The sequence below is a fragment of the Leucopleurus acutus genome (assembly GCF_964270905.1).
Source record: "Leucopleurus acutus genome assembly, chromosome: 7".
Classification (NCBI taxonomy): Eukaryota; Metazoa; Chordata; class Mammalia; order Artiodactyla; family Delphinidae; genus Leucopleurus; species Leucopleurus acutus.
In genome coordinates, this window is record NC_139150.1 from 8,225,159 (window position 1) to 8,238,168 (window position 13,010).

General features: G+C 63.1%; 1 protein-coding gene across 1 annotated transcript in view; it reads left to right on the plus strand.

Annotated features, from left to right (window-relative positions):
- NIBAN2 (niban apoptosis regulator 2) overlaps positions 1-13,010 on the plus strand; it is a 53,773-nt gene that overhangs the window by 39,323 nt on the left and 1,440 nt on the right. Inside the window, exons 5-13 of the mRNA XM_082843369.1 lie at positions 140-307; positions 4,810-4,925; positions 5,670-5,774; positions 5,866-6,028; positions 7,089-7,276; positions 7,904-8,059; positions 8,508-8,624; positions 8,747-8,854; positions 12,609-12,720. Coding sequence (XP_082699495.1) covers positions 140-307; positions 4,810-4,925; positions 5,670-5,774; positions 5,866-6,028; positions 7,089-7,276; positions 7,904-8,059; positions 8,508-8,624; positions 8,747-8,854; positions 12,609-12,720 — 1,233 coding nt within the window. The remainder of the gene's footprint in view (positions 1-139; positions 308-4,809; positions 4,926-5,669; positions 5,775-5,865; positions 6,029-7,088; positions 7,277-7,903; positions 8,060-8,507; positions 8,625-8,746; positions 8,855-12,608; positions 12,721-13,010) is intronic.

Genomic DNA, 13,010 nt, shown 5'->3' on the forward strand with positions numbered 1-13,010 from the left:
TCTCTGGTCACCCCGGGACAGGCCAGCTCTCTCTGGGCCTGAGCCTGCCCCTCATGGCAGGGCGAGGGGTCAGCTGCTGGCGTCCTCTGGCCGAGGGAAGCCACAGAGGGCAGCTGTTCAGAGGGCACTGTCTCCACAGGGACCACATCAAAATCGGGCACTGCCCCCGTCCTCAAGTGCCCCACGCAGTTCCCGCTCATCCTCTGGCATCCTTCTGCGCGTCACTACTACTTCTGCATGATGACGGAAGCTGAGCAGGACAAGTGGCAGGCTGTCCTGCAGGACTGCGTCCGCCACTGCAACAACGGTGAGCCGCCTTTAGGCACCAGGAGCTGGGAGCGGGCTTACGTGGATTATGTGCTGAGTGGCGACACCTAGTGGCTGAGTGCGGTGTGGCCACCCTGCTCTATGAGCTGTTCTGCGTTTCCTTCTGGGGCTGTTCGAAACCGCTGTCATGCTGCCCTTCACCTTCTTCCTTGATGAAAACAGTTCTGTGATGCTCTTAAGCAGAATTTGGGATATTGTTCTCAGAGGGATGCAGTTGTTGAGCCCTTGGGTCACAAGATAAAAATCCTGATTCTGCCACTTTCCAGCAACAGGACCTTAGGAGACCAACTTACCTTCTGAAGCCTCTGTAAAATGGGGCTAATAATCTCTCCTGTGTCTCAGAGGGTTTGTGAACAGTGAGCATCCACTCAACGCTTGGTAAAGATTTTTTTATGCTACCGTTGCTTTCTTCTCAGGGACCTGGACCCGGGTCTGGGAAGTTCCCTTCCTCCCTCAGGGTCTCATTGTCCCCGTCTGCAAAGTTACAAGGTCTCTCCCAGGTCCCTCATTCACTTAACAAACCTTTTAATGTCTCTGAGCCAGACCCAGGGCTGGGCACTGAGGATGGCCCCTGCCCCCGTGCTGCCGGCAGCCTGGTGGGGAGACAGATGTTAAACAGATGAGGACACCAGGCGGTGATGAGTCACAGCTGTGCTGGGTGCCGGGTGGGAGCCACCTGGGGAACCTGGAGTGTGTGTATGTATTGGGGGGTACTGATCCTGTGTGTGGGGAGGGGTAGATCGGGGGGCTTCCTTGAGGAGGCCGGGGTTCAGCTGCGACCTGGAGGATGCATAGTTCTAGAGCAGAGGGAGGTGAGTTCCAGACGGAGGTCGCAGCAGGCATGAAGGGAGGCCCAGGGGTGTGGGCAGTTTAGAGGAGGATACACAAGACCCTGAAGTGGGGACGGGGTGCCTGGAAATGGGCCTGGAGCGGGCACTGGGGTCAGGTCTGGAGGGCCTTGTGGGGCTTTAAGGCGTTTGATCAAAAAGCCTTGTGACTGTCTCTCAGCCGGAGGGGTGGGGCATGAGGGGCTTCCTGCCCTTATGGGAGGAGCAACCCCATCCTGGACCCTGAAATTCCTTCCCGGTGACCTGGCCTCTGGGCAGCAGAGGGAGGCCGCTGCTCCCGCCCTGCCCTTGCCTCTGCCCTACTCTCCCCGCCTGGCATGCCTGGGGCGCAGCTCCACCCGCTGGATGGACAGTGGGCACCCACACCTGGAGGCGGCTGTGCGGTGACTCGGCTCACCCCACCTGTCCCCTGTCCTCTCCGCTCTCCAGGGCTGCCTCTGCCCCAGCTGGAATCTGCCGGGCGGCAGGAACCAGGTCTTTAGTCAGGCCAGCCCCTGCCACCAACAAAGAGCCTCCTGTTCCCAGGTCCCCGGGGGCTGAGGGGCCAGGAGCGGCCGAGGCGATCTGGGCTCCGGCTGCCTGGCCTGGGGCACCGTCCCTCCTCCTCCCCCCTCCCTGGCCCAGCTCCTCCCTCTGAAGGTTTCCAAGGCTAATGGGAGACCTGGCCAGGTGACCCCAGGCCAGGCCGGGTGGGGACAGACCAGGTGGGGAAGAGCCGCCGTTCGGTTCCCCGTGCGCACAATGGCAGTTGTGATAAGCTTTGCTGGATCGTGGGGAGGAATACATGAGCTGGGTTGGGTAGAGCTCTTGGCCCCGTGCCTAGCACATAGCGAGCGCTCAGCCAGGAGGCTGAGGGGTATGGGTGTGGGTCCTGTGGGCAGGAGGGGAGGCCGGGGAGAGCTGCTGGGGCGGGGGGAGAGGCGTCCTGCGGCCGCAAGGTGTTGGGAGCTGACAGGGTGGTTTTAGAGGAGCCTTTCCTCCACCCTGAGGACTGTGGGAAAGTTCTCGGCTTCCTCGGGGGCTGGGCCTGGAATTTGCAGGGCCTGGAATTGCTCACTCCAGGGGCTGCCAGGAAGTGGGGGGTGGCTGGGGAAGGAGGCCGAGCTGGGTGGACACAGTTCATCTGGCCCCCGCCCACATCCTGCATTCCCGGAGCAGCTGGGGCAGCAAGAGGCAGCGGGGCACGGAGCTGCCCCCTCGGGCTGGGCCTGGGGTGCAGAGGTCAAGGCCTCTTCCTGTCTGCCTGCTGCCCGGGCCTGAGGAATGTAGCTTCCTTTCTCAGCCTGACCCTGAGGACCCCACAGGCAGGAAGTCTCCAGGTCTCGCTAGAGTCGGCCAGTCTGGGTTCAGGCCCTGGGGCTGCCGTTCCCTAGCGGTGTGGCCTCGAGCCAGTGACTTTGCCTCCCTGAGCCCGTTTCCTCATGGGGAGAGTGGGACTAAGAACAGCTGTCCCTCTGGGAGCTGTTTGGGGAGTTAGGTGAGGGATGCGTGTGCGGCCTCAGCCTCAGTCTGCCGCAACACGGGGCCAGAGACTGGGCGGCTTAAACGACAGGAATGTATTTATGCACAACTCTGGAGGCTGGAAGCCCGAGGTCCAGGTGTCAGCAGGTCTGTTTTCTTCCGAGGTGTCTCTCCCTGGCCAGCAGGCAGCTGCCGTCTCCCTGTGTCCTCACACAGTCCCCGCTCTGTGTGCGCAATTTGTCCAGATTTCTTCTTCTGAGGACACCAGCCATACATGTGGGATCAGGGCCGAGCCTGAGCCCCTCGTTTTAACTTAATTTCCTCTCTAGTCCCTGTCTGCAGTCAGTCACATTCTGAGGGCGCTGGGGGTCAGGACTTCAACATAGGACTTTGAAGGGACACAGTTCAGCCCCTCACAGCCAGGCTCAGGGGAAGAGCTCGGGAGGGGTCACCCGCCCTTTTGATTCAGCCACTCGGCGAGCAGAGTAGGGACATCCTGAGGGTCTGAGGCGGCATCGGCGGCCTCCTTCCTGCTGCCCAACCGTCTGGCTCAGCGTCCTGCCACCTGGAGAGCCACCCTGCCGGGCACACCCGGCTTGCCGTCTGCAGACTGTAAATGCCCCAATGTGAGAAAGGCTGCATATAGCGCACGGCTGGATTGTTCTAGGCAAAACCTGGTCTCTGGGAGACGGTGCCCCTCCTTAAGCCTGAGGGGCTTTCTCCCCTGGCCCAGCTGGGCAGCACCCACCCCAGGGCTCTGCACGGCACCCCAGCTGGGACACTGCCCCTGTCACTCCCTCCTCATCTCAGGTCCCTGAAATGCAGGGTGAGACGCCCCTCACGCCCCCATCCCGGTCCACGGAGCTGCCACTGCAGGGCTGGGGCTGGGCCTCAGTTTCCCCACCTCTGAGCTCTCTTCCAGCCCCACCAGGCAGGGTGATTCCTGGGTCAGCGGATGTGGAGGGGGAGGGGTTCTCCCCACGCCAGAGAGGGGCCTCTTCTCTGGGGGGTGACTCAGCCCGTGGTCACTGCCGTGGAGGTCGGGGTTTCGGAGGCACTGGCTGCCAGTTCCCCTTCCCTCGGCTCTGGGGACGCAGCGGTCACAGGCTCGTGGCCAGGGTAGCCGCCAGCTGGCCGGCTGCGAGGTGTTTAACCACGTTCGTCCTGAAGTCAGATGTTGCGACTTCCTGCAGCCTGCCTCCCCAGCACCCAGTCTGAGGCCCATGCCTTGTTCACCGACCCCCTCGCCAGCACGGGGGAGGTGGGCAAACTCATCTGGGCCACCACCGCCACCATCATTGACAGGAGTGAGAAGTGGTATTTCCAGCCCCCTGGATGCACGGTGGTGAGCAAGGCGGGCCCAGGGCAGCAGGAGCCATTCGTGGCTGCAGTTACTAATAAAGTGCGACGTGGTGCCCGCTGGGCCCGCCCCCAGGCCCTGCCTCCGCAGTCCACACTGTGGTCCCTGCAGCCCCACAGTGGGTGTGTGAGGCCAGGCTGGTCATTGTTCCCACCATTCAGAAGGGAGAACTGAGGTCCCTTAGGGTTCAATGACCTGCAGCGAGGCTACGAGGCAAATTGGGCTCATCGCCTATTTTAATAAGTCCAGTTTTATCGGCTCGTTTGTTCACACACTGCCTGCGGCTGCTTTCCTGCTACAACGGCAGGTTGAGTGGCTGGGACGGAGATCGTCTGGCCCACAAAGCTGAGACTGTTTACAGTCCTGCCCTTTGCGGGGGAAGTTGGCAGGCCCCTGGTGGAGGGAGGGTCTCTGGGTGCCTCTGGTATGCCGTCTGCCATGCTGGGTGGCCTCTCCTTGGTGGTGGTGGTGGCTTCTGGTCCTGGCTCTGCTGCTCAGTGGCCTTGGACCCTCGGCAGTGGCCTGACCTCGGAGCCTGTTTCTTCATCTGGAAAAGCAGAGGAAACGACAGTGCCCACAGCTCGGGCTGGTTGGGAGGATTGAAGGAGATGAGGATACAGAGCAGGGCTGTCTTACTGTCCACTGCTGCTGGTGGGTTCTCATCGTTACTGTCACTGCAACAACTACTGATGCTGTTACTACAAGAGCCGTGGGGGTCAGAGGTGGGGGGAGTTTGGGCAGTCAACCCATTGGTCTCGGTGGAGGGCACGGGCCATCCTACCGACCTCCTCTCTACATCCCTCTCCCGGGCAGGGATCCCCGAGGACTCCAAGGTGGAGGGCCCCGCGTTCACTGACGCCATCCGCATGTACCGCCAGTCCAAGGAGCTGTACGGCACCTGGGAGATGCTGTGTGGGAACGAGCTGCAGGTGAGGCCATGGAGGCTGGCGGGGAGGCTGCGCAAGTCAGCGCGGGGCCACAGGCAAGGGCTCTGGGGCCACAGGCAAGGGCTCCGGAGCCTGGCTGCAGGTTCGGACGGGTGGAGGCTGAGGTGATCCCGCAGCGGGGGCTGCTTGTTATTTTGTTCAGTCATTAACTGAGCACCGACCCTGGACTAGGTGCTGGGGTGCACTGTAAGAGGGACGCAGTCCTGGCCCTCAGGGAGCTGCCTAGAAGGAGAAACAGACGTGTGACAAGTAAACGCACACACTTGCGTGTGCAGGCAAGGGGGGAAGGGTGTGGTATTCCAGACAGGGTGGCAGCATGTGCAGTGGTCCTGAGGTGGGGCCCCTACAGGACACCCAAGCAGGTGAGCTGGGACCTGTGGGAATGATGCTTAGGAGGGAGGGCAATGGAAACGTGGAGCAAAGAGCAGCTTTTTTTTTTTTTTTTTGCGGTACGCGGGCCTCTCACTGTTGTGGCCTCTCCCGTGGCGGAGCACAGGCTCAGCGGCCATGGCTCACGGGCCCAGCCGCTCCGCGGCCTGTGGGATCTTCCCGGACCGGGGCACGAACCTGTGTCCCCTGCATCGGCAGGCGGACTCTCAAGCACTGCGCCACCAGGGCAGCCCAGAGCAGCTCTTTGAGGGGGGGTTTGAGTGGCCGGGCTTGCCGGAATATGGAGGGGCTGGGCATGCTCCGAGCCCTGCCCCGGCCTGTGCCTCCCGGTCCTAGATCCTGAGCAACCTGGTGATGGAGGAGCTGGGCCCTGAGCTGAAGGCAGAGCTCGCCCCCCGGCTGAAGGGGAAACCGCAGGAGCGACAGCGGCAGTGGATCCAGGTGGGCAGGCCTGGGCTTGGGAGCAGGGGTGGGGGGCCTGCAGCCGCCTGGCACCCTCGGCCTGGCGCTGACACCTCCGCCCTGCCCACAGATCTCAGACACCGTGTACCGCATGGTGTATGAACAGGCCAAGGCACGCTTGGAGGCCGTGCTGTCCAAGCTGCAGCTGGCCCGGCCGGCCATGGAGGCGGTCATCCGCACCGACATGGACCAGATCATCACCTCCAAGGAGCATCTGGCCAGCAAGATCCGAGGTAGGAGGGCCACCTGCTATGGCTGTCATCACCTGGTGGACGTGCTGGGACCACCCGCCCTCCGGGGTCAGGGGGTCCCTCCTGCCTGTTCAGGGATCCGTTTGCATTTCACAGGAAGGACTTGATTCATTGATTACTTTTAAAACACCAGAATCAAATCTGAGGCATTGTTCTTCCAGCCCCTGTGAGTTGTTTGTCAGCTGTTATTTCTATAGACTCAGATCTTGGTGACCTAAATGGCGCCGAGGAGGGTCAAGCCTTCTCTTCATCTTTGTCATCAGATCTACCATGTGTCATTTTAGCGACATCAGCTTGACTTCGGTGATTCACATGCAGCCGCCTTTCCCTGGTCAGCTGGTGCTCCTTTCTGTTCCGAGCCTGATGGGATCTCTTCACTCACTTGTCATCCGTCACACGCTGGCCACAGCTGTGACTGTTGTCAGTTGCCCGAGGTTATTCTCTAACCGCTGTACTCACTGTGAGCTGGGGAGGACACCGAGAGTTGACATTTATTGTGTGGAACAAATAATGTTAGCTGGGCAGGGGAGAAGGAGGGCCGTCAGAACACCCCCTGGCTAAAAAATGCCTTGGTCAGAATGTCCTGGAGACGGTCCCTGCCCACAGGGAAGCAGCCTTTTCCATAGGTGGGCTGAGTCAGGCCACACCATTCCAGGGCAGAATCGGGGTTTGCAAAACCCAGAGGCTCATTGAAGCCACTGAAGTGTTTTCCATTTTTTTTTTAAACGAAGGAGCAAGACCCCCAAAGGTGAGTTCTCTTCCTCTAGCTAAACAGAAAAACTGCCAACCTAGAGACCTTCCCACTAGCCGTTTTCTTAGTTTCTTGCCGTCACAGTGTCAGGAACGTCAGGGTCCAGTCTCAGAACTCCCTGTTATTTGTGCTGCATTATCAGCCGTTCCTCAAGAATCCTTCAGTTTGCTAATGTTGTCACCAGTGGTTTTCTTCCAAGAATAATACGACAGCCTGCCTCTAGCCTGGGGGTCTGGGATGGTGGGAGTTGCTACCGGGGATGCCATCCGCTAACCAGCTCCCTCTGCGCAGCCTCCATCCTCCCCAAGGCGGAGGTGTGTGTCCGGAATCATGTCCAGCCCTATATCCCGTCCATCCTGGAGGCCCTGATGGTGCCCACCAGCCAGGGCTTCACCGAAGTGCGGGACGTCTTCTTCAAGGAGGTCACCGACATGAACCTGAACGTCATCAATGAGGGCGGCATCGACAAGCTGGGCGAGGTGAGCCAGGCATGGCCCCGGGTTTGGGTTTGGGTTTGGTCTGGCCGCCGTCAGGCCCTCACTGTGATCAGGGCTGGCCGCTCCCCTCCGGGGCATAACCTGTGAACGGAGGGTCTGCGTGCACCCCACAAATGCAGCCAGCCTCTCTCACTTCTGAGTGCTCTGGTTCTCGGGGTGAACGGTCTTCCACAGACCCCATATTGGGGTAGTCGGCTGCCTGGAACCCCACATAATTGTCAGGTATAGACAGAATTGGTCCTGTAATCTTAGCGTCTTCTACACCCCAAACTGAGGAGTCCATTGACAATAATAATCATAGAATTTGAGAGCCATAGAAGACCTTAGAGATCATGAAAAACCAGCTCGTGACTTGGAGGCTAAGAGAAGGTGAGCGATTTGCCCAAGGTCACCCAGCGCCCAGGCTGGCCTCTCCCCACATGCTGTGCTGCCGGACCCCACTCCTCCTGCCTTCAGATCCTCATGCTTCCTGTCCCGGGTCCTCCAGCGCTTGCCCTTGTGACCGCCACCCCCGATGGCCTTCCCGGGTGCCGGGCCCAGGGGCTGGGGGGCTGCCTGGCTCCTCTGGCGGCCCCAGCTCAGGTCCCGCGTGTCTCTGCCTCCCTGCAGTACATGGAGAAGCTGTCCCAGCTGGCGTACCACCCGCTCAAGATGCAGAGCTGCTATGAGAAGATGGAGCCGCTGCGGCTCGATGGGCTGCAGCAGCGTTTTGACGTGTCCAGCACGTCTGTGTTCAAGCAGCGAGCCCAGATCCTCATGCGTGAGGTGAGCCCAGGGTGCTACCCCAGCTGCCCCCACCGTCCCCAGGTCCCCATCTCCTGGGGAAGAGGCTGCCTCTGTGGCCTTCCTCCCCAGCCCCCTCCTCGTCGTCCCCACGGGCCTCACTGCAGCCACACTCGGCCCCCGCGTGCTCTCCGCTGCTCTGCTCTCTGGTCTGTTTGGACCCTGTCCCTCGCCCCCCCCCGGCTAATTCAGACTCATCTTTTGGGTCTCAGAGACCCCTTCCTCCGGGAGGCCCTTCTTGCTCCCTAAGCCCCTTCCCACAGGGCCCAGGGCCTCTGTTTCCCTGAGGCAGGGAGTGGCCCCGGTGCCCGGCCCTGAGCCAGCACACTAGACAGTACAGGAGTGCGTGAACGGGCAGCTGAGCACACAGGCGCCCCCTCCTCCCGGCGGGCACCCCTTTCACGTGCCCCGTGGTGTGCCCTGCCGGCAGCAAATGGACAACGCCGTGTACACCTTCGAGACCCTCCTGCACCAGGAGCTGGGGAAGGGGCCCACCAAGGAGGAGCTGTGCAAGTCCATCCAGCGCATCCTGGAGCGGGTGCTGAAGGTGAGCCGCCCGGCCAGGCCCCACCCCTCCACCCAGGGGGGCGCTGGGGCTCGGGGCAGACCAGGGACCTGTGGAGCTCCCTGACCCAGAGCCTCCCGTGCCCTGGCCGCTCTTCCTGGCAGAAATACGACTATGACAGCAGCACCGTGCGGAAGCGCTTTTTCCGGGAGGCTCTGCTGCAGATCACCATCCCGTTCCTGCTCAAGAAGCTGGCGCCCACCTGCAAGTCGGTGAGTGCGCCCTCTCCCCCCACTGCGCTCCCCCTCCCCCCCACTGCGTTCCCCACTCCCCTCCTCACCCCTCTCCTCACTCCTCTCCCCTGCCCTCACTCCTCTCCCCTGCCCTCACTCCTCTCCTCTCCCCTCACCCCTCCTCGCCTCACTCCTCTCCCCTCCCCTCTCTCCTCTCCCCTCACTCCTCTCCTCTCCCCTCACCCCTCCTCGCCTCACTCCTCTCCCCTCCCCTCTCTCCTCTTTTCTCCCCTCTCCCCCTCCCCTCCCGTCACTCCTCTCCCCTGCTCACCCCTCCCTCTCCCCTCCCTCTCCCCTCCCCTCCCTCTCCCCTCACTACTCTCCCTCCCCTCCCCTCTCTCCTCCCCTCCCGTCACTCCTCTCCCCTCCCTCCTCGCCCCTCCCCTCCCTCCTCCTCTCCATGCTCCTGTCCCCTCCCCCCCTTTCTCCACTCTCCACACTCCCCTCTCCTCTCCTCACTCTCTCCTCCTCTCCCCTCTCCTCACTCTCCCCTCTCCTCATTCTCCCCCCTCTCCTCCTCTCCCCTCTCCTCACTCTCCCCTCTCCTCACTCCCCCCACTCTCCCCCTCTCCTTGCTCTCCCCACTCTCCTCATCCCCTCTCCTCACTCTCCCCGCTCTCCCCACTCTCCCCTCTCCCCATTCTCCCCTCTCCTCGCTCTCCCCACTCTCCTCATCCCCTCTCCTCACTCTCCCCTCTCCTCACTCTCCCCGCTCTCCCCTCTCCTCTCCCCCCTCCTCACTCTCCCCACTCTTCTCACTCTCCCCCTCCTCACTCTCCCCAATCTCCCCTCTCCTCTCCCCAATCTCCCTCTCCTCTCCCTCCACTCTCCTCCTCCTCACTCTCCCCAATCTCCCCTCTCCTCTCCCCACTCTCCCCTCTCCTCGCTCTCCCCACTCTCCCCTCTCCTCTCCCCTCACTCTCCCCCTCCTCACTCTCCCCTCTCCTCACTCTTCTCACTCTCCCCCCTCCTCTCCCCCCTCCTCTCCCCACTCTCCTCATCCCCTCTCCTCACTCTTCTCACTCTCCCCCCTCCTCACTCTCCCCACTCTCCCCAATCTCCCCTCTCCTCTCCCCCCTCCCCCTCCTCTCTCTCCCCCCTCCCCCCTCTCTCCCCCTCCCCCCTCTCCCCACTCTCCCCTCTCTCCCCCCTCCCCACTCTCCCCTCTCCTCACTCTCCCCACTCTCCCCTCTCCTCACTCTCCCCACTCTCCCCTCTCCTCACTGTCTCCTCTCCCCACTCTCCCCCCTCTCCCCCCCTCCCCCCTCCTCACTCTCCCCCTCTCCCCCCTCCTCACTCTCCCCCCCTCCCCCCTCTCCCCCCTCCTCACTCTCCTCATCCCCTCTCCTCACTCTCCCTCCTCATCCCCTCTCCCCGCTCTCCCCATCCCCTCACTCTCCCCGCTCTCCCCATCCCCTCACTCTCCCCGCTCTCCCCATCCCCTCTCTCCTCCCCTCCCGTCACTCCTCTCCCCTCCCTCCTCGCCCCTCCCCTCCCTCCTCCTCTCCATGCTCCTGTCCCCTCCCCCCCTTTCTCCACTCTCCACACTCCCCTCTCCTCTCCTCACTCTCTCCTCCTCTCCCCTCTCCTCACTCTCCCCTCTCCTCATTCTCCCCCCTCTCCTCCTCTCCCCTCTCCTCACTCTCCCCTCTCCTCACTCTCCCCTCTCCTCACTCCCCCCTCTCCTCACTCCCCCCACTCTCCCCTCTCCTTGCTCTCCCCACTCTCCTCATCCCCTCTCCTCACTCTCCCCGCTCTCCCCACTCTCCCCTCTCCCCACTCCTCTCCCCTCTCCTCGCTCCCCCACTCTCCTCATCCCTCTCCTCACTCTCCCCTCTCCTCACTCTCCCCCGCTCTCTCCCTCTCCTCTCCCCCCTCCTCACTCTCCCCACTCTTCTCACTCTCTCCCCTCCTCACTCTCCCCAATCTCCCCTCTCCTCTCCCCAATCTCCCCTCTCCTCTCCCCACTCTCCCCTCTCCTCACTCTCCACTCTCCTCCTCCTCACTCTCCCCAATCTCCCCTCTCCTCTCCCCACTCTCCCCTCTCCTCGCTCTCCCCACTCTCCCCTCTCCTCTCCCCTCACTCTCCCCCTCCTCACTCTCCCCTCTCCTCACTCTTCTCACTCTCCCCCCTCCTCTCCCCCCTCCTCTCCCCACTCTCCTCATCCCCTCTCCTCACTCTTCTCACTCCCCCCTCCTCACTCTCCCCACTCTCCCCAATCTCCCCTCTCCTCTCCCCCCTCCCCCCTCCTCTCTCTCCCCCCTCCCCCCTCTCTCCCCCCTCCCCACTCTCCCCTCTCTCCCCCCTCCCCACTCTCCCCTCACCTCACTCTCCCCACTCTCCCCTCTCCTCACTCTCCCCACTCTCCCCTCTCCTCACTGTCTCCTCTCCCCACTCTCCCCCCTCTCCCCCCCTCCCCCCTCCTCACTCTCCCCCTCTCCCCCCTCCTCACTCTCCCCCCCTCCCCCCTCTCCCCCCTCCCCCCCCTCCTCACTCTCCTCATCCCCTCTCCTCACTCTCCCTCCTCATCCCCTCTCCCCGCTCTCCCCATCCCCTCACTCTCCCCGCTCTCCCCATCCCCTCACTCTCCCCGCTCTCCCCATCCCCTCACTCTCCCCGCTCTCCCCATCCCCTCACTCTCCCCGCTCTCCCCTCTCTCCCCTCTCCTCACTCTCCCCTCTCCTCGCTCTCCCCCCTCCTCACTCTCCCCCCCCACTCTCCCCCCCACTCTCCCCCCTCTCCCCCCCTCACTCTCCCCCTCTCCCCCCCCTCACTCCCCCCCCACTCTCCCCCCTCTCCCCCCTCCTCACTCCCCCCTCACTCTCCCCCCTCTCCCCCCCTCACTCTCCCCCCTCTCCCCCCTCCTCACTCTCCCCCCTCTCCCCCTCCTCACTCTCCCCCCTCTCCCCCTCCTCACTCTCCCCCTCCTCACTCTCCCCCCTCTCCCCCCTCCTCACTCTCCCCCCTCCCCCCCTCCTCACTCTCCCCCCTCCCCCCCTCCTCACTCTCCCCCCTCCTCACTCTCCCCCTCTCCCCCCTCCTCACTCTCCCCCCTCCCCCCCTCCTCACTCTCCCCCCTCCCCCCCTCACTCTCCCCCCTCTCCCCCCTCCTCACTCTCCCCCCTCTCCCCCCTCTCCCCCCTCTCCCCCCTCTCCCCCCTCACTCTCCCCCCTCTCCCCCTCCTCACTCTCCCCCCTCTCCCCCTCCTCACTCTCCCCCCTCCTCACTCTCCCCCCTCTCCCCCCTCCTCACTCTCCCCCCTCCTCACTCTCCCCCCTCTCCCCCCTCCTCACTCTCCCCCCTCCCCCCCACTCTCCCCTCCCCCCCTCCCCCCACTCTCCCCCCTCCCTACTCTCCCCTCTCCTCACTCTCCCCTCTCCCCCCTCTCCTCACTCTCCCCTCTCCCCCCTCCCCCCTCTCCTTCCTCTTTTCCCATCTCTCCCCACTCCTCTCCTCACTCCTCTCCCCACTCCACTCACTCTTCTCTCCTCCTCTCCTCACTTCTCTCTCCTCCTCCCCTCTCTTCACTCCTCTCCCCCTCCTTCCTCTTCTCTCCTCTCCCCACTCCTCTCCCCTCTTCTCACTCCTCTCCTCACTCCTCCTCTCCTCACTCCTCTCCCCACTCCCCTCCCCTCCCCTCTCCTTTCTCCTCCCCTCCCCCGCTAGCTCCAGCCCTGGGCCTGACCAACTGCCCTGGCCTCCCCTCTCTCTGCCCCACCCCCACCCGGCAGGAGCTGTCCCGGTTCCAGGAGCTGATATTCGAGGACTTTGCCAGGTTCATCCTGGTGGAGAACACGTATGAGGAGGTGGTGTTGCAGACGGTCATGAAGGACATCCTGCAGGGTGCGTGCCTCCCGGCCCCCGGGGGCTGACGACAGAGCTGGGGGGGGGTGGGTGGCGGGTGCCGCTCTTTGGACCCTCACTGCCTGGAGGGTGGTGGAGGTGGCCGCCCAGAGGTCTTCCTGGTGGGGTCAGCTAAGCTACAGAGAAAAGAGAGCTTATGCCGTGGGCTGGGGTGGGCCCACTACTAGCGGTGTGGCCCCAGGAGGGTAGCAGCGCATCCCTGTGCCTTAGTTTGTTTGTGGGTCCTTGCCATTTTGGGGAGCATCAGGTGAGTGACAGGGTGTAGGGTC